A 21,769-nucleotide genomic window follows, 5' to 3' on the forward strand; every position below is an offset into this window, starting at 1 on the left:
TCAATTAATACAGTGTTCAATAGCATGATTGTTAAATATTCCAATTGTTTCTTCTCATACTATTAAAGGAGACAGTACATATGCCTTGTGCTCTTGGTGACACCATACTTGAATCCAAGAACCAGAAGTGAAAGGCAGTACAACAGGGCACATAAAACAACACAATCAATAATTGAATGGACCTTTGGAATTCTGAAATCACATTTGAGGTGCCTACAGAAGACTGGTGGAGCACTACTCTACACACTAGAGACCTGTTGCAAAATCATTGCCACATGTGCTATTGTTTACATCATAGCAAACATAAGGAGATGATGGACGGAGCGCTGAAACTTTTCAGACATTCAGCCCCAGTCACAGATCTGGATTGAATCCATCATCGTTCTTTAGCTCACTTTGCCACCCCAGTTCAGACCCAGCCATATGCAAATCAGTCTTAACCCTGATCCTCATGGGAACAGTCCAGCCCGAACTGCCAAGCCAAGTCTTCCCGGACCGGAAACAAGCATCCTGGGACCGGTTTCGGGGTAACACCTCTCATCAACCAGGATAGCTTAAATCCAGTGGTGGAAAACAGTAAGTGAGCTGACTGGGACTGTATATGAAAATGTGAAACTGTTATAATGAACAGTATGGAATTGGCGAAGTGTGCACAGGAGTTGTGGATTTACGAAAGATTACAAAGTGAACTGACACACTATTTAAAATTGCAATGTAATAGCTGGTTTATTATAGAAAATAGCAAGATCTGCATGTTGGACATTGACAAAAATTGTGTCATGTGCTAGCTAAAGAATTATAAAAACTGCAAGGGGTGCCAATTGTGGTGCAATGGAAACTGCTAACTGACAAAGTGAGGATTTTCCATGCATATTAAGAGTTTTGCCATTTATTGTTACATTTTGCACCAGTAGGATTCTGCCTACTGCTGTCAGCTGAGGGCTGTTGAACAGAACTTTAGCACGTGATCTTCTATAATATCTTGCCTTGGTACTCCCACTGCACCTTCCCCTACCATGAGACTACCCTGACTGCCTACTGGCGGTCTCATATGCGGAATAGTGAATATTCTCATAATATTATCTAACACACCTTGAGGCAACAGTGGAAATGTCACTATGTCCACTGTGCTTGCTGGATCTGGATCACTCGTGGAACTGTGAAGCTGAATATTTTCCCCATGCATTTTACAAGGTTATTTCTGGCTCTGTCCAATTTCTGTACTTCAGGCAACCACTCAACCACGGTGGGTATTCAACTCGCCTTCCATTTCATAGCTCAGCACCAGCAGGTCTAAAAAGTAGTTGCCGAGACGGGTCCCTATTGGGCTCTCCATTTTTGCCCTCACTCTCAGGGGGGAAAAAATAATATGAATTCTGCAGCAGTCCCACACTTCAATGCCTTTGAGGTAACTTCTAAGAGACTCACTAAAGTTCTTTCACAGTCTCAGCATTTCAAAGTGGAAGCATTTTCAATACTATATACAACGAAGCCATAGTTGTTACTAATTGTATCTAATGCAACTAACAACCAATGGCAAAGGCAATAGTCCTGGCTTGTTGTATTTGTAATGTTAGTTGTTCTATATGGCTATCTGGATGCAATGACAGAAGCAGCAATATACCAATCCGGTGGCTCGCTACGCTAAGCACAGATTTTTAGTGCAGGTGTTTTTAAGCCACTACCTTGGCCACGCCCCTTTGAGAGCCCCCCCCCCCAACAGTTTTTCCATCCCACTTAAATCCCTAAGTTTATAAAATTGCAATGCACCCATCGTATCGCTCACAAATGCAGGTCATAGAAGGACGTGCAAAATTAAAACTGCAAGTATGGATACGTACCAAACAAATATAGGGTCATATTATCAAGGACCGTGTTAAAAATTATCGCCGGTTTAGCGGCGATAATGGGCTTGATAATATGCCCTGGAGATTTCCAATAGAAGCCCATGTTCTGGTGACAACATGGGCTTCTATTGGAATTCTCTGCGGCATATTATCAAGCCCGTTATCTAAACCGGCGATAATTGTAACGCCTTCCTTGATAATATGCCCCATAGTTAGCAAACTCAAATGTGGCGATAGATTCTCTAGTTAAGAAAGAGTGAGCGAATACACTGTCTAATGAGTGAAAAAATATAGCGCCTGCAGACCTGGCGCTCACAGAGATATTGTATTTTCTTGTATTAGCCAGCAACTGGCACAAGCATATTTGTTAAAGTGGACGGTCACCCCACTTTGCCGCAAAATGTGTAAAGAGGGACAGACAGACTCATGGAAACTCCAAAAATTGGAAAATAAACCAAAGAGAGAAGAAAGCGTTTTAAGTCATAAAGGAGCATGATTTTAAAAGACAGTGGGTTAGTCGACACAACTGCAAGTTTACACGCGTTTTAGAAAACGTGTACAGTGGTTTGGATGTAGGAGAATTCTGTCACAAGATCATATAAAGAATATACATCAGAGCAAACACCAATCTCTACCACAGCAAGAAGCCTTGGAGATTTTCGGCTGAGGTCAGCATCGGGCAGAAATAATAGCATGTTACCGTGACGTCTGCGGCTACTAAAATAATAACATGTTGCAGCGAATCCCATGTTACTTACAGCACACAACACGCACACACCAGCAGTGGAGTATTTAATTGGTTGATACATTGCACCCATGTCTGCCCCCAGGAAAAACCGACGTCATTGTACACTCGCTGCCAGGTGTCGCAGCACAGCGCAATCTCGCGCTTAAATGCAACTTCACGTGTCTGCCTGCATCGACCGGAACCGGTCGGTTTCTTGACCGACTGCGCGTCAAATAAAGATGCGCAAAGGTGCCGCGCTAAACGGGTTATTCTTAGAAAGAAATGTGATTGCTAAGCCGGAAGGTGGTGTTTATATGGAAAGCACACTCTCGCGTGCGAGGGGCAGGGATCCGTCAGCAGACATCGATTTGGTTAACACGAGTGCAGGCGGCGGGTGTCGCTAACTCCCATGCCCGACAGACACGCTCTGAGAACATTTCAGCGTTAACTCGAAAATCTTGTCCCTTTACAAAACAACAGCAGCGGGATTGGCATTTACAAGAAAGGTAGGCATGTGTCTGCGTAATCACATCTAAAAGTCAAGGTATCCTAGAGTCAGACTGCATTCTGTGCATATTTAGTTGCAAATTGTGCGCCTTCTTGACCAAGTGATTAATTCCTTGCTGGACTTGAAAAATCCATGTTAGTCGTCCAGTCATAAATTCACCAATTCATGGGGTCTCCTGGTATTTACTTAGATAGTCACTCATTAGGTCAAACAGCTACAAGCTGTACACTTGCAGTCAAACACATCACTCATGAATGCAGTGTGAACTATGCTGAACACAAGCACACTTACGAATGCAATCTTTCACTCAACCATGACCACGCTGAACTCATGCAGCCTCAGGTACATACAGACACTTCTGAAAGCCAACAGACTCATCCGCGCTGTACTAATGCAGTGTCAGACATACCAGTGCAGTAAGACTCAGCGGTGATGTACTCATTCACCCTCACACACATACCAGTGTAGCCAGAGGCCATTATGTACTCATGCAGTCAGACTCAGCCATCTTGCACTCATTCACCCTCACACACATACCAGTGTAGCCAGAGGCCACTATCTACTCATTCAGCCTCACACACATATCAATGCAGTCAGACTCAGCCATCTTGTACTCATTCAGCCTCACACACATACCAGTACAATCACTCAACCATGTTGTACTCATTCAGCCTCACACACATACCAATGTAGCCAGAGGCCATTTTGTAGTCATGCAGTCTCACACACACCATTGCAACCTTCAATCAGTCGATTTGTAGAGTGCAACTTGTCACCCTTGAAGGTATCCAGGTGATGGCAGGGATCCAGTGGTATAGTCAATGAACCTGGGGGCAGATTTATGAGGCCCGTTGCGCCATCGGAACGTCACTTTTTGTGACGTTCCGTGGCGCAGAAGCCTGCGTGATATTTATCAGGCAGCACTGAGCCACTTTTCTTGGCTTAATGCTGCCTCATAAATATCAGTCCCTTTAACGCAGTGTTCTGCGTTAAAGGGGCGTGCAATGGGTGTTGCTGGGGGCGTTCCCAGCAACACCCATGGCCTTTTGACACTGCCCCAGATTTATGAGAAATCGTGAATCTGAGGAAGCGCCAAAAGCTTCTGCCTCCCCAGGGGAGGCGTAAGGGAGGCGCAACGGGGAGAAATATCTTTATTTCTCCTCGTTTTTCCTTTTTCTATGTGTGCTGCATTCTGCAGCACCCATACAAAGAGGAAAAACCTCTTGTGATTATTTTTGTACAGAAAGGTCTCCCTTCCTGTACAAAAATATTGATCTCCGCAACGCAGGCACCCTTGCACCATGGTGCAGAGGTGCCTGCGTTGGCGCAGGCAGCCCATTGTGCGCCGGCGCAGGGGAAAAGGACAGGAATGCGCCACATTTTATAGATACGGCGCATCCCTGCCCTTTTCTTTTGCCGTAGGGAAGCGCAGCAGGAAGGCCTGCTGCGCTTCCCTACGGCAAAACCTCATAAATCTGCCCCCTGGTCTTTAGCGACTTTCAGAACTCGGTCAGAGATGGAAAGGTCTGCAGATGTAGGGGGAGATTGTTCTGCGTCTTCGCTGCTAGGTAGGAGAAGAAGCGACCTCCGCTCCTGCTGCAATGGATGCGGAGGGTGTGGGCGAGCAAGAGGGAAGCAGAGTGAAGGTGTCTGGTGGGCTGATGAAAATTCAGGCGGTGGTTCATGTAGGCGGGTTTGCAACTGTGCAGGGCCTTGTATGCATGGGTGAGTAATTTGAAATAGCATCTCTTCTGAACTAGGAGCCAGTAGAGATCTACAAGGTGAGGGGTGATGTGGGTTTGTCACTGCAGGTCAAGGACGAGGCTGGACATGGCTTTCCGTAAGGTCTGTAGCCTTCAGAGGAGGTGGGCTGCGATCCCTGCATAGGGAGTGTTGCTGTAGTCTAGTCGGCTGGGGATGAGGACATGTGATGGCGCATCTTGAGCTTCGGCGTATCCGCTGGAAGATCTTTTGCAGAATGCAGAGGATGAAGAAGCAGGATGAGGAGCCAGAGTTGGCCTGAGACGGTATTGTTAGTTTGTTGTGCAGGATGATGTCGAGATTTCTAGCATGGTCGAGAGGGGTTGGTGTTAGTCCGAGTTCCTTGGGCCACCAAGAAGCGCTCCAGTGGGTGCTATTGTTGCTGAAGATCAGAACCTCTGTTGTGTCCCTGTTGAGCTTCAGGCTCCCTTATCCAAATGGGGATGCTGGTCATGCAGTTATACAGTTGGTTCTGGTGTTGGTGGAGTCTTTTGAGAGGGAGGGGATGAGATGCATGTCGTTGGCATTGGATATGACGTTGGGTCAGTTGGCTCTGATGATGTTGGCCAGAGGTGTAGTGTACATGTTAAAGAGGGTGAGACTGAGCGAGTCAGACTCAACCATGTTGTACTCATGCAGCCTCACACACATACCAAGGCAGCCAGACTCAGCCATGCAGCTCTCAGAGTCTCACACACACCACTCCAGTCATACTCAGTCATGCCGTGCTCATGCAGTCTCACACACATACCATTCCAGTCATACTTAGTCATGCCGTGCTCATGCAGTCTCACACACATACCATTCAAATCAGACTCAGCCATGCTGTGCTCATGCAGCCTCACACACATACCAATGCAATAATAGTCCGTCATGCTTTACTCATGGATTCACACACATCACTTATGAATACAATGTGGCTTAACTATGCTGAATACATGCTGTCTCACACAAACACACTTATCAATGCAATCACTCCCTCAGCCATCCTGTACTCATGCAGTCTAACACACATACCAATGCAGCCAGACTCAGCCATGCAGCTCTCAGAGTCTCACACACACCATTCCAGTCATACTCAGTCATGCCGTGCTCATGCAGTCTCACACACATACCATTCAAATCAGACTCAGCCATGCTGTGCTCATGCAGCCTCACACACATACCAATGCAGCCAGACTCAGCCATGCAGCTCTGAGTCTCACACACACCTACCATTCCAGTCATACTCAGTCATGCAGTGTTCATGCAGTCTCGCACACATACCATTCCAGTCAGACTCAGTCATGCAGTGTTCATGCAGTCTCACACACATAGCATTCCAGTCAGACTCAGCCATGCTGCACTCATGCTGTCTGATTTAGGTACAGACACTTATGAAGGCAATCAGCCTCAGCCATGCAGTACTTATGCAGTCTCACTCACGTTGTGGACGCAGTGTGGCTGAACTGTGCTAAATATACAAAGTATCTCACAAACACCCCCTTACGAGGACAGTCGCTGACTCAAGCGTGCTGATCGCAGGCAGCCTCGGGTGGATACGGGCAGGTGTGAAGGCAGTCAGTCATCAGCGCTGCGCTCATCATTCCAGTCTCACACATCACACACGAATTCAGTATGACAACGACGTGGAACACGTTCAGTCTCACGCACACACACTTAGAACGCAGCCACTCAACCGTGCAGTACAGATGCATTCTCACATATACACTCAGAATGTAGTTTGACTCAATCGGCTTGTACTTATGCCACATCCCGTACATGCACCAGTTACCCGTGACTTCGCGCGGTCGCCCATGCTGTCCTCGTGCAGTTTCACATGGACACCGGTACAAATACAATCACGGACTTAACTGTGCTGGTCTTGTTCTGCACACGCCGACGGTCACTCGCATAAATAAGCAAGACTCCAACTCGCGCGAACACGTACGCAAGGGGATTCAGTCACTCAAACTCATGCAGTCACTGACAAACTCGCACCTGCATCATGTGTGCTAAACACACGATTGTCAGTTTATAACATATAAAGTTCACATCCGCAAACAGCTTTGAAGGTGGGAATACAGATGTGGCTGGGCTGGTGTTCACAGAAGATGGAACGCGAGCTGAATAAAACGTGCGAGGAGGAAAGAACGGCCCTCGCTCTCCGGGGGAGACGAGGAAAGCGCAGCTCCCTCTCATCCGGCCTTGGCATAAGGCCTGCCGGCGCCATTTGTACGAATCGTTCACGGGCTTCTGGAACACAACTTGGAAAATGGGAATCGTACTTTCAAAAGCGTGGTGTGGTGTGGGTAGGAAAAGATCCCTTCAGGCTGAAAAAATGTACAATAAAATCTGAGCGAGGAACGTGCTGACGAGTAACCCCGCGCATGCTTAAGTGCATCGGAGGGTTATAAAAAAGACTGTAATTAAGAAACATTAATGGGCCGACGTTAGACTCAACCCCCACGAATGGAACATGTCCTCATTATTCAGACACATTCCGTTTCTTGCTCAAACCACAGAGGCTACGGGGAAGCTCCCCCGGCTGCTCTCGGGTACCACAAGTGAATTAAAGCACGTGGAAGGAAGGCGACCTCCAGCACGATATTACAGCAAAGTGACGATCCCAGATGGAATATTTATGAACACGTCCGGGCTTGTCGTAGATACGGGTTTTCTTTAGCACTCCAAGGATGCTCTACAGACCTCGGCAGAGAATCACGTGATCCCTGCTACAGAATTAATGGTATTGGATTTTTGGAGCAAGTCCTCGCGATGTATAATGCACAAGCTAATAAAATATTCAGAGTAAGGGGTGATCCATTGGTTTAATTTTAGCATAAAAATAATTGATGATTGGGTAATTCTCTGGATAAGCAGAAATGCAAATAAGCCGAGACAACCCGTTGGTAGATAAGGTAACGAGTGCAGTGCATGGAATTTAAAGAGCAGTACTATAAAAGAGTGTTGCAACGGTGCGGGAGAGCGAAGCCGCAAGATCCCTGCTTAAGGGCAGCGCGCGCGCGCAGGGGCTGGGGCAACACGACTCTAATACCCCTCTCCTCCCACACACGCATGCACTTTCACGGTGTGTAGCGGGAATGGAAGCAGTAGACAACCGCAAGGAGTAAGCTCGCTCTCCGGTACCCGAGCTCCCTGTTGCAAACAATGACGTACTTGGCGGGAATGTGAGCCAAGGAGTTCGACAGGCCGTGCAGACGAATCACGCCTCCTCCCCATGGACTTTGAAGAATGAGAGTTGCGCTAACCTGACCCGGGGCTTGGGACTCCTGGATTCTGCCCAACCAGCCGACTTCCCCCCATCCCCTCCAGTACACTCAGAATGCAGGGCGTCGGTACTGCAAGGGGGCCGTTTGTTGGACTTAATAAACTCTCCTCGGAATAATGACTCATGTGGGATCGCCCGTCAGGCCAGCGTGGATTATTCCAATCAATAAAGCAGCGTGTGGTGTGTGTAATATGGGACAGAGGGAAAGGGGCTCATAAATAGTGTGCAGGGCAGTGGACATCGCCCAAAAAATGCTTCAACACCCCATCAGGGGTAACAAGCGCTATGTAAATGCAAACCTAAATGCAAGCCTTTTTTCCTTCTTCTATCCCTCCTCTATCCTTCTCAATCCAAATAACACTAACATCCACCACTCAAATTACTTTCCTATTTCACTCTACTAATTCACCACTAATCCTTTATGGGTTCAGGAGTAGCGTGCTACTCGACGAAAAAGTGCTTCAACACCCCATCAGGGGTAACAAGCGCTATGTAAATGCAAACCTAAATGCAAGCCTTTTTTCCTTCTTCTATCCCTCCGCTATCCTTCTCAATCCAAATAACACTAACATCCACCACTCAAATTACTTTCCTATTTCACTAAACTAATTCACCACTAATCCTTTATGGGTTCAGGAGTAGCGTGCTACTCGACGAAAAAAGCGCTTCAACACCCCATCAGGGGTAACAAGCGCTATATAAATGCAAACCTTTTTCCCTCCGCTCTCCTCCTCAATCCAACTCACTGACTAACCTATCCACCATCCAAAGTACTTTCATTATACTAATTCAACACTAATCCTTTATGGGTTCTGGAGTGGCGTGTGACTCGCCGAAAAAGCGCTTCGACTCCTCGTAAGGGGTAGTAAGCGCTATATAAATGCCATTACAATACAATACAATACATCGCAATCCGAGAGATTCTGACTCTTAGTTCATTCTAAACTACATCATGAGGCCGAGGGGGCTTTGTCGCTGTTCAGAGGCACCAGGAACGTCCAGGATGAGCAAGCATTGGTAAAAGGGCTGGTGTGTAGCTCAATGTTTACATCAGGCTGGTATTCGGTGACGGGCCGGTGTACACACGTTCTAAATACTTCCGCAACCCCTTCGTCGCTGCCATCCAGAGAACCCCGAGAGTCCACATCTCTAGGAGCAGGGCCGAGGGGCGGGGTCCACCCACCCGCTCCACATCCGAGGCAACGGGTATTCACAAGGCGGCCCTCGCCATCGGGAACAAAGACTGCTCACCCTGCTAGGGGTACCCCACGCCCCTTTCGTTCTCTGTCAGGTAGCACAACGCTGCTGGTGGCTCTGAATGAAAGGGCGACAGGGACAACTGATAACATCGGTTCAACAGAGATCACGTCACGATAAGGCTTGTTTCCGACAGGAGTCAAAACGGCAGTGTTGGAAAGTTCAACCAATCAGGGCTCAGAATGAATTAGGGAATGTACCTTCCCCAGGGCTCGAGTCGGGGTACCACGCGGGTGGACGGCGTCCCACCATGGTCCGCATCCGAGGGCATCTCGTCCCCCTCCCTTCAGCTGCTGACCATCCCCTCTGACTCCTGGGCAGCACAGAGGCTCCCTAACAAGTGTCCAAGTCTGCTGGGACAGAGGGGCCCCGCGTTAGGGGCCACAGCTGGCCATAACCAGGCCCTAGGGCCGAAGGCGGGCCCCTCACCTGCTGTCACAGTCAGGCTTTTTGCACCCTCAACGGAAATGACAGAGCTCTCAGGTTTCCCGACTCCACGAGAGAGTAGATCACCTAGTCCATTTTTTTCTTTTTGCCCTAATCGCCCCGATTTCTAATCGGACAAAGTGAACGACAAGTACCAGAATGCCAACGGAAATCTTATCAATATGAACTATTCGCTCACGGAACTGCACCCCGTGGCACAAAATGCGAGGCTGGGAAAGACGTACATCTTGGCGTAAGTCAGACCAGTAAAAGCCTCGCATGCGGCGATAGACCTGGGTGAACTCTCTCTAAACCACCTTCGGGTGATGAACCATCCCGCCCAGTTACACTCTGCTGGCAGCTTTGGGGGTGGTTAAGCCCTCAAACGTTCTGGGAGGTAAATGTTGAAATCGGCAGATGCTGAACCCTAAGAGACCCTGAACAGGCTCACAGCGGGTGTGGACGGGGTGATACACCCCGACGGGACGCAAAGCACTGAAGCAGCTCTGTGGGAGTGAACTGCCCGCGTCACCCCCTCGCAGTAACTACCGACTTGTAACCCTCACCGATACTGGGTCAGTTAACCCTACCTCAGCTGGGAAGGCGATCTTTTAGAGAACATGTAAACTCACTGGGCAGTTGAGGGAGGGGTATGAAGTCTCACTGGAGATGTAGTTTGAAAAGACCCTCACAGGAGTAAAAGCAAAGCAGGGTCAACAAACAAACAGAGGCGGGTTTGTGTGTGTGTGGGGGGGGGGGGGGGTAACTGGGCTCTTTTAGCAACCGTAGGAGGTAAACTCTCACTCATCCTGAAATCGGGCCTTGGCTTCTATTGGTGCAGTGGCACCGGAGCCCAGAAGTGCCCTCTGAAAATTGTTGCAAGTCCCAGTTTAAACAGCGGCCAGTGGGCACATGACTAATCGGCTCGTGTGAGGCCGGAGGCGGTAAACCGCACAGCAAATCTTCGGGATTAGGTGTCCAGCTGAGATTGGTTTAACCTCACTAATCTGGTGCTGTCTGCAGACGAGGATTGTTCACAAGTCCGAGTGGAGCCCCGCCGGCAGCCCACGAGCCTCCACCCACGACGCGCGCAAGGGGCTCTTTACAACACTCCCAGACCAGCGCCACCACCCACCCACCACCAAGGATGATATATTGCTCATATATATACACATGGTAGACAGGATTTAAGAAATACAGACTGTTACCCCACGGAACAGAGAGCTCCCCTCTGGTTAGAAAGCATTTCTAAGTAAAAGTAAATATATTTCCTTGTTTTACAACGGTCCCATCTTATCATCAGTTCTACCCATAAAACTCGTCTATTTTGCCCCTTCCCTGGTCGGACAACGTGAACGTCATGTTTGAAGGGGCAGCCCGGTGATACCGCCCCTGGTGTGAGACGGAGCGAACTCACCATTGGCGACCCCGAGGCAGAGGCACCAGAGCAGGAGGCGAGCGCGCTGCGCAGACATCCTTGGTCCAGGGCAGAGGTGAGGAGTCAGCAATCCTTCCTTCCCCGGACAACACAAACAAGCAGCTCCAGACTCAGTGACAGCCGCGGCGTGATGCTCGTCCGAGACGGAACCAGGCTCTGCGTGCCCCTAACACGCGCCTGCCCCTTGCCAGAGGCGTCGCTTCTCCCCGGGGAGGCTGTCCCAGGATGGTGGAGGCTCTTGCTGGGGCGTCGGTAGGGCGGGTGGGTCACGGATCCTATGAAGCTCTCCGCCTCCCTCTTGTACCAGCACAGGAGCACCCGCTGCACGCCGCTCCCTCGACCCCAGTGTAGTCGGCCACTGAGCGCACCCACAGGCTTGCACTGGCGCCCCTGCTCCTGTCCGGGAGAACCCCCTCCACAAGCCACGGAGCGCTCGTCTGCTGCTGCTCCGTCCGTCTCTCAGTGTTGAGGCAAAGTAGCTGCTTCTGCTGAAGAAAGGGATAGAGGGAGCCAAGGTGACAGATAGAGAGATACCGAGCGCAGCGGCGAAGCCCCGCCCAGGCACCTGCTCCTCCCGCCCCCAAGATCTGCTCGGACTCTTGGCACAGCTAATCGCCCTTCCCGGGAGAGGCAGGGCGGAGCAGAGAGGACCCCGGACATCAGAGGGCCATACCGACCGTCGGCCTGAATCTCACCCTTGGCCCTCAAGCACGCGCTCCCGCGGGTCATTTACTCCATCTGTATTACCCTCACGCCTGCAGCGAGCTAACGGGCGAATGATTGCATGCTTCTCATAGCCAGGGGCCGAGGTTTAGTCAGGCACGTTTAAACAGAGAAGAAAAGAAATAATACAGTGCAACCAGGCTAACTTCCCATTTATTTCACACTAATAGAAACACCCGCTCACTGCAGTAAGTACATTATTTTTGTTCATTACGTACATTGAAAAAAACCTTAGATCACCCATCATAACTATATTACGTCTCGAACACACACATGAAAGTATATCACGCAAGATAAGAGAAAAACTCCGAGTAGATATAATTTGGGAACTCAAAGTCCTGAAGAGGTCGCCATGCTCCAGTAATCCACGACGTGATACAGCTGATGAATCTATCTCAGTATCACTCTATAGTGCCACTTTGATGACATCATAGGCAGCGTTCTTTGACGCATCCTCCATGACGTTGCGAACAAAGTCAATAGATACTAGGGGTGGGCGGAATTTGCGGAATTAACCTTCGCAAATTATCGCGAGAATGTTTAAAATTATCGCAAACAAGCAGAAATATCGCGAAGATGCGGAAGTTTTTTTCCGGCATGTTCGCGCGATTTTCTGCATGGTTGCGGGTCGCCAACTTACCCATGTGGCTGCTTGCGGGCGCGGCCATCTTGTTTTGAGTTGTTCTCGCGGTGCATGATCGCGAGAAGAAAGACGTGATCGCGCGACGCATGACGTCACTGCGGGCGCGAACTGTCGCGAGACAGCGCAAATGGCTAAAAACAATACAACATCTCATGGAGAACGCGACCGGATCAAGAAAACTTGTCGGCGAACGCAGGGATTCAGGTAAGGCGATCGCGCGCGCGCGAGAATGTATCATTTTACAGCGCGAGCAAGAAACAAATTATCGCCAAGCTGCGGAAACCGGAATTTTTGACATTTTCGCGCTCTCCGCGGAACGCAAAAATGTCAAAATATCGCAATTTCCGCGAACGGAACGAAATTTTTGCCCAGGCCTAATAGATACACCGAGAACCGTTATACAGATGAAAGAGTGTGGAAAATGTAAGTAGAAGTTATACAGCCGCCTACCATCGTCATAGTTTTTACGCCCCAGGTGGTCCCGCCATGATAGGGAGGGCCGCTGCTTATCCCTGCATTTCTTTTAGATGTGACTACACTAGTGGTGGCAGACATCCCCCCCCCCCCCAGTGTAGTGCACGCATTTTCACTTGTTAAGAAACAAGTCGGTAGCGACATTCCTGAGACCTCTCACATGAAACTCGTCACCTATTAGAGTGAATGGCAGTTGCTTAGCGGTGCATTTTATATTGAAAGCCATCCCTTAGTGGAGAGGTGACTCGAGCCCTGTCTGCTCTGACTAGATACTAATGCCAGACAGGACTTCAAATTACTCGTTGCGGAAAGAAGTTTATTAATGTGGAAAATGGGAGCCCTAACCAACTTAATGTACACACACTGGTTAGCAGGGCTTTAAGTGGGATGAAAAAACTGGGGGGGGGGTCCCTCCAAGGGGCGTGGCTTAAAAACACATAAGCAAAAAATCTGTGCATAGCATAGTGTGCCGCCCGACTTGTATTTTGCTGTTTCTGTCATTGCATCCAGCTATATTATACAACTAGTAACATCATACCTACAACAAGTCAGGTCTATTGGCTTTGTCAATGGTTGTTAGTTGCATAAGACAAATAAGCAGCATCTATGGCTTGTATTTAATATTGAAAAAGCTTCCATTTAAAGCCATAGTGACACCAGGACAATGTTGTTGCTCCTGAGTTTCGAAAAAGAAGGGAAATCCAGAGAGAAAATAACTGATTTGCCCTGGGCCAAACTGGTCAAACCATGAGATAGAATCCACCCGGTCCCATGTGAGTGAAGGGTCAAACTCTTTCGCCTTCCTGAAATTCATGTCGTATTCTTACCAACCCACGCCACCATATTTATCATGTGTCATCGTTACCCTGCTCTGGTAACATGCCATTTCTGCTTGCAAATTAGGTGAACGTTCAGCTACTATGGCCATAAACACTGAAAACGCCCTTATCCAATTGGTCAATGTCTCCTCTACCCTGAATCTTGACATTTCTACCCGCCACTCACTGGGAAGCATCCAATCTTTCTGCCTCTTAGCATACTCCTTTTCCCTGTTGTCAACCAGAAAAGAAAACATGTTTACATACGCACCAGACCAAATCAATTCCTTCACGTCGCGCGCTACATGCCGTGCTAAATATTCCTTCCTGGAGGGTAACACCCCCGCGCCCAACAATGGCAAAGCCAGCTCCTTACCCATTGCCCCAACTCCCGCTGGCTCCGCCGTCTTGCCTTTTCCGCTGTCGCTCTCCTGCAGCGCTGGTTGGGGTTGCCTGGCCTTATCCGCGCCCAGGCTCGGCTCCCCTCTCGGGGCCGCCGTAATCCTTGCCACCATTCGTTGTGCCTCCGCCAGTGGGTCCTCCCCTACTTCTTTGGCGCCCACAGACAGTGGTAACACCCCCCCCTTTCCTAACCAAGGAAGGACTGCCGCTATTTGAGAAGCTAATTCCAGCGGCACCTGCCCACACCCGCTGGTGGTAACACCGGGACCGGGGCAACAGGGTTCAGGACCGGGATACTTGGGCATGGTGTGGGCAACACTGGTATGACACTTTGTACTACCGGTTCGGCTGCTGGAGGCACCGGAATTGGTGCAGATACTGGCACAGGTGTCCCTGGAACATTGGGCGCTAAATCAGGAATTCCTTGTGGGGTCTCTGGCGCTACAGGAAGCCTGGAAGGACTGCCCCCATCAGGTGTCTCTAACGGTTCCGCTGTTTTTGGGTCCTGATTCGTCCCCTTCTTGTTTCTAACCCACTTGGGGAGAGCTTCCAATTCCCCCCTGGGCTTTGGGGGCACTATTGTCCGCTTGGGCCTGCCTGACGGCCCGCCCTGATCCTCTACTTTCTGCCTGAGCTCCGCTAAGCTGTGCCCCATTTGTTCTACCTTACCCCATCTCCTATCCATTGTCGCCATCCTGCGCATCATGGCCTCCAGCATATGCTCCATGCGGGAACGCTTGGCTCCCCGTTTACCCGACATGGCAAAATATCAGATAACCCACACACTGACCAATAAATATCCTGCAAATACACTGCTACTTGCTCCTTTACTGGGACCCAACGGGCCCTTACCTGACGTTGGGAGTACACAAGCTGGCCACAAGCACCACGCAACTGGGACCGCACCACACCAGCTAACCTGGGCGGTAAGGCGAGCGAACTCTTAGCCCCGTGGCCCACAGAAGCAGTGAAGTGCAGGCCTGCCTGTGCTCCCTTGCTGCGACACCGTCAATCACACCCCCTTCGTCTAGCGTGATGCGCCTCTCACAGTCTTCCTACGATGAAAAACAAGTTAGCATAGGCTTTGCTGGAATATGAAACCACAGTGTTATTCCCACACCTTACAACCTATCACCTTAGACTGAATCAATGGTGAGAACCTGTAACCCTGTGAATAAAAGATCAACCTGTACAGAATCACTGCAAAATTGAAAATTCTAACCGTAGCCTTTGCTTAAGAAGTGTAAAAAGCGTGTAAAAAAGAAGTGTACTTTTATTTAGAACATTATCTGAAACACCATATTACATTTCATGACAGGTGATTTGAACACGCAACCTTCTGATCAGGAGTCAGGCGCGCCACCGTTGCACCACGAGATCAGCTCTTATAAGTGCCTGCGCCCCAACTGATGGATAAACCGTCTCTCAAAACCACAGCCAACTATTTAAAATAATAATACCCACACCGACTGCCACAATACTCATGGAGCAATCCTTTACATCTACCTGAACAGAGTCAGTGAGAATTGAACGTGTATCCTTGAGAATCAGAGTCTCAGATCTTAACCATTTGGCCACCGTCACTCAGTCGAGCGCTGGCCTCGCTGCACCAGCCCCCCGGCCCCCTCCTTTCTCCAATACCTTATCGGCGCGTGCGCGCGCCTTACACGAGACCACCCGAGCCTCTCTGGCCGACAATCCGCTCCCGCCGCTGCCCGCCGATGCCTCGCAGATGCAAGGATTCCTCACACCGACGATCCGATCTGGATTGCCTCACGCCGCTAACCGCCAGGGAGTCCTTGCCGCACACTATCACCGTCGTGGGGGGGGGAATAAAGAACGTCCCTTCGTCCACGAATCCGCCGCACTGCGTCCACGAATCCGGCACTAATACGAAAAACTGCAATAACAACAAAACAAACAAACGTTTGCAGCCTCCCAGAGGCTGCGTGCAGGATGCCTGAGAGCGCGGGACAAAGAGTCCGAGTCCCGTGCTCCCCAGCCTTTTATTCTTTGTACTGGGGGCAGGCCAGTTCTAACAGGCCTGCCCCCTGCCCCCCCTTGACCCGGAAGCGCCATAATCGCTTCCGGGCCAAGGGTCTGCCGCCACCAGCCAATCCCCGCCGCGCCCACCGCGTCATGCTGATGCGGTGGAACGCGCCGTGCCGGGCGAGCAGGCGAGGGGGGTTGGGGTCGGTGCCCCGCCATATCTGCGGCGGGGCCGATACCGGCCCCCGCCTTTCTCATTTCCCTGCCCCTACAACGCTCACCTGGCATGACATCATGTTTTAACTTCTCCACTAGTGAGGAGTGAGCAGTGAGAGCATGCGCACATCAATGTGCCTGCTGTCACTGCAGTCTGGGAAAAAATGCACCGCCTGTGCCAGGGCACAAAACAGAGCCTGATAGAGACCCGTTTCCAGGCCCACTTAAAAAAAACTGCTGGTGCTCAGCACTGGTGAGACCTGGCCCACTTAAAGCCCTGCAGGGTAGGTTTCAACACCAGTCTCGGTGAAACTCAGCTAAACCCCTTGAAGTCAAGGCACAAGCAGCAGACAATTCCTCAGATGTATATATAAGTGCTATGTTTTAGCAGCCCCAGCAATTTTAAATCCAAGTACTTAATACAATACAACGAGCACACTATTTTGGAAACATAAAGAAAAATCTAATAAGTAAAAAGACACAAAAATTATTAAGCTTGTTCTGTGGAAGGGGAGATATGGATTAAAAAAATAATAATGCACAAAAGTACTTCGAAAAAGTAAATCACCTGTATAAAGTCTCAGTTTGCGGTTGATCAGAACATGGACAGGCTTTCAGGCCTACAACAATGGCGAGAAAGGCAGGTAAACAAAGTAGGTTGTCCCATTCATTACCTTATGACTTAATCTACTTTATGGCAATTAAAGCCCTCAATCAAGGCAAATTCCAAGACTGAAGCCGGCGAGGGTCACTCTAAGTTATATACATCATTGTCATAGTCCCAATGAGGCTGATGATGTTGCTGCCAAATGGTCCATACAGGGCAAAAAAGGATCTTCTAGCTGCCCAGATCACTTCAATAGTGGGATAGATTTTCCCCATCACCCCAGTACAAGTTTTTGAACTTCAGACATCATGTTTTTGGTCCTCAGCAGGTCAGAGCATGAAGCTATAGCCAGACAGGGCTCACCGATGACTGATACTTTAACTGCCTGGTCCTGCTAAACCAATTTTCAGTGTGGAAGAAAGTTCAGTAGCGGGTGAACCTGGTTTTTAACTGTCCGCCCATTGCGTAAGAAACCTTCAGTGGACTCTGCAATGCTTGCCACCTACAGACTGATCGCAGTGCTACCATTTCCAGCCAAGGTCTTTGAGTAGACCATTAACAGACACCTATCTTACTACCACTTAGACCACCAACTCCTCGTCACCACTCAGTCTGGGTTCAGACTTATCCACAGCATAGAAACTTTTCTTATCGCTGCCACAAATTACATCTCTGATAATACTTTCGACAGTGGAGACACAGCGGTCCTCATCCTCCTTGACCTCTCCAAAGCATTTTGACAGGGTTCCCCACCCCATCTTAATGCAACGCCTGTACAACATCGGAATCCAAGGGCATATACTCCAATGGATCTATTCCTTTAGAACTGGAAGGACCCAATCATTCAGCGTCGCAATGTACAACTTAAATGCCCACAACATCATCTGAGGATTTCTGCAAAGATCCTCCCTGAGGCCAACCATCTTCATCTGATATATATGATCCCTTTAGCTAGCATCATTCACTTTCACAACTCCAACCTTCTCTCCTACACCAACAATACTTATTCTCATTCTCATGGACAAGACGCCCATAATCCAGTTCAAATTCAATATCTGCATGACTGACATTGCCCACTGGGTAAAGACCAACTGTCTGAAACTGAACACTGACAAGACTGAAATTGTTGTCTTTGGGCTCCACATGGTGGCTAACAGAGCTAGGGCCAACTCCCATTCCCACCGCCTACACCAAGAACATTGGGATCGTCATCAACAACAAACTCAACATGACCACCCAAGGCAACACCGTTGATGCCTCATGATTCCATACCCTGAAGATGCTGAGGAAGATTTTAAAATGTTCCCAATCAGCACCCACAAAAATGTCACACACACTCTCGTTACAAGCAAGCTCACCTACAGGAACACCCTCTATGTCAGGATCAATAAAAAAGGAATCAGAAGCCTTCTGACCATTCAGAACTCAGTGGCCAGAATGACTCTGAACCTCCCACACCGTACTTGCATCACATCACATCTGAAGGGGCTCCCCTGGATCCCCATACACAAATGAGTACAATTCAAACTCCTCACTCACACTTTCAAGGCATTACATAACCAGTATACTTCAACAATCACATCTGCTTTCACAAACCTTTTAAACACCTACAGTCTTCCAGACTCCTACTTGCACATGTCCTACACATAGGGAAAAACAGATCCAGTGTTTAATCCTTCTTCTTCATTGCTGCTAAAGCATGGAATGGCCTCCCCATACATGGAGGAGCCTCCTCCTAATTCCTGAATTCCACAAAAAGATGAAGACATAGCCTTTTGAGTAATTTTACTAGGCCCTAGGTTTGGCTAGACTCACAGGTGCTCAGCACCAGGATGCCCTCTCTGGTGATAGTACGCTCTACAGAGCTGCATAACATAACTACCAATGAACGTTTCTACTCTTGCTGCTGTGCTCTTCTTCTGATCACCTTTCCGCACATGGCCTGTTTTTTTCACTCACTCAAGGTCACCCAGATGAAATGTCATCAATTTACTGGCATCATCATTTTTCTTTTGTTTATCTTGTGTAATCTCTACTTTGGTTCTGACACTGGCCTCAAGATTTGCCACACACGTAGCATTCCTAAACCATTTTGACATCCAGATAGGAGCAACATCGTGGCTGGTTTTCTCACTCTCAAATCAAAATAGAGGGATTCCTGTAGTTGAATGCCAAGTGGTGTGATACAACAAGAGCATTGATCTCACAGCATTGGCAACTGCACAATTATTAGCAATGGCCAAATGTGTATGTTTCCGAAGCACTCTATTCATCCTCTCTACAAGGATATTAGTTTGAGGTTGATAAAGCTAGCTATTGAGGTAGTTAATTCCACCTATTCTATGAAAAACTGTCACTTCACCATATACAAACTGTGTGCCATTGTCTGAAACCTTGGTCCCAGGGACACCTTAACTTAAAAATATATTCATAGAAGTCTATCACAGCTTTGAAGTAACTTTAATGATAACCTTTTCTTTAGGCCATTTACTATGATGGTCTACCATTACTATTGCAAAACGAGAGTTAATTGAAAGAAGATTAGCTGGCCCAACTGTATCAATCCCCACTTTCTTCCATGGAGAAGGCAGACTTTTAATGGGGTGAAGGGATGGAGAGGCCACTTCAAGAGATTTGTGACAACTACTACATATCACACATCCTTTTATTGCTTGATCAATTTTCCTATCCATAGAAGGCCACAAAAAACACAATCTGATACTGCATTTTGTCATCGTGCAACCTACATGTCTTTGATGTGCCTCAGGTAATATGTTTGCCATGAGACTTGCAGAAGATATACATTTGTCATCTCGCATTAGAAGACCATCTCTTGGAGATAATTCCTCAGCAATTTTAACAAAAAGTTGAACACTAACATTAACATTTTTCTCTTTTTCTCTTTTGGCCATTCAGACTCAGTGCTTGAATAACTTCTCCGAGTGCCAATTTTTCATTTAATGCAACTCTCTATTTTTCCAGAAAATTTGCTCACCTCCACCAAATCTTTTTACTGTGTCCAGTCATGTAATGTATATCTTCACCATTGGGGACAAAATGGGTTTAAAGACTCAAAAGTTGGCACAATTAAGCATAATTGCTATGGGTTGAAAAACGAACTATCAAGAGCTCACATGATACGCTGAGTCATCAACGTGATGGCTTTCACGTTGAAGGGAATTCATTGGCTGATGAAGCCGCAAAGGGGGAAGTATGAACTGCGTCCATAGCTGCAATCACTCGTTCAAAAATGAGAATAGATGGACAGATAATGGTTTTCCTCACAAATACTCCCTCAAGTTAGATGCAAATAACGTTCCATTTGCTCAGATTCCCAGAGTGGGGACATAGAGTAATACCAAACATGGATCGCAGATTGGGCTTAATATTAGTTGCACACCAGGGTCTGGGCTCTGCGCACGCTGGAGTTACGGCGACAGTTTATTTACTGAAACAATGCTATTGGTGGCCAGGGTTAACAAAGCAAAGATTATGTTTTAAAGTGCAACATCTGTCAACAGATGAAGGGCTCCACCATAACACATCCAGCTCAGACACCATTGCTAATATCAGACAGACCACTCACGTGGATCACTGCAGCCCCTTACAATCTGATGGGGCTTACAAGTACATCATGGTTGCAGTGGATTCCTGCTCAAGATTCCTATGGGTATGGCCTCGGCGCTCGGCTGACGCTCGAACTCTTATCAAAGATTTGCGAGTCTTTATAGGGACATACGCGGTTGCACATTATATTCTGACCGTGGCCCCGCGTTTATCTCTAGGGCTTACAAGGAAGCCATGGGAAGTTTGAGTCTTGCACTGCGGTACTCTTCTCCATATCATCCAGAGGGAAATTCGGTTGTGGAGAGGAAAAACCATGACTTAAAGCAATCGTTAAGAGCTAGAGTATTAGGCGCGGGTGGCAGTTGGGCCAATCACTTATATGGGGTACAGCAGGCTTTGAATAACATTCCAAGAAGTTCTCCAGGGGGTGTCACTTCTTATGAGGTCCTATTTGGGACGAGAATGTGGGTACCTGATCTCGATTGTGAAGGCACAGTTGCGGATGAAAAACCTTTTGACATCAATAAATGTTTGGCTGTTTTACAGGACCTGAATGAATCCAGGGCACTACAGAGTAATGTGCAGGTAAAGCGGACCGTACACAGAAAAAACAAAATACCAGATATGGAACCTAGCTTGGGTGGTGTATGACCCCAAATCAAGTTGAGTTAGAAGGTCTGGTTTCAGACAAGAAAGAACAATTGCTTTCTTGAGTTCCCTCACTCACCAGGGTTTCCCACTGGTGACATGCTTTATCACTGGGGGCCTCTCAATCCGCTGCGGATTAAGGCGTGCTTCGACTTGCGAAATTACGTAGGAGCACTAATATGAGACTATGTGTCATGCAGTGTTAGCGGAGTGGATGTAAAATTAAAAATACCTGGCAAGGGGGCAAAATATTTCATTCTAGCGCCTAGTCGGTATATTGAAGCAGGGGTATTAGAGAACAATGTAACCATAATGAGTTAAAAGCCTCTAGTGTTGGTCAACATATTTTGAGCCTCCCCAGGGCTCTTCCTCAGGACCACACAGGGGCCATCCCTGTGCGTTCCACTCCTCAGTGATCTAAAAAGTGAGGTGAATAAATAATTAGTG

The 21,769-nt window shown here is 48.3% G+C and overlaps 1 protein-coding gene across 1 annotated transcript in view; it reads right to left on the reverse strand.

The window, feature by feature from the left end:
• Positions 1–11,921, reverse strand: part of EDIL3 (EGF like and discoidin domains 3) — a 1,529,327-nt gene extending 1,517,406 nt beyond the window's left edge. Inside the window, exon 1 of the mRNA XM_085632425.1 lies at positions 11,215–11,921. Coding sequence (XP_085488551.1) covers positions 11,215–11,272 — 58 coding nt within the window. The 5' untranslated portion in view covers positions 11,273–11,921. The remainder of the gene's footprint in view (positions 1–11,214) is intronic.
• Between the last annotated feature and the right edge of the window lie 9,848 nt (positions 11,922–21,769).

The sequence above is a fragment of the Triturus cristatus genome, chromosome 2_1 (assembly GCF_964204655.1).
Source record: "Triturus cristatus chromosome 2_1, aTriCri1.1, whole genome shotgun sequence".
NCBI classification, from domain to species: Eukaryota; Metazoa; Chordata; class Amphibia; order Caudata; family Salamandridae; genus Triturus; species Triturus cristatus.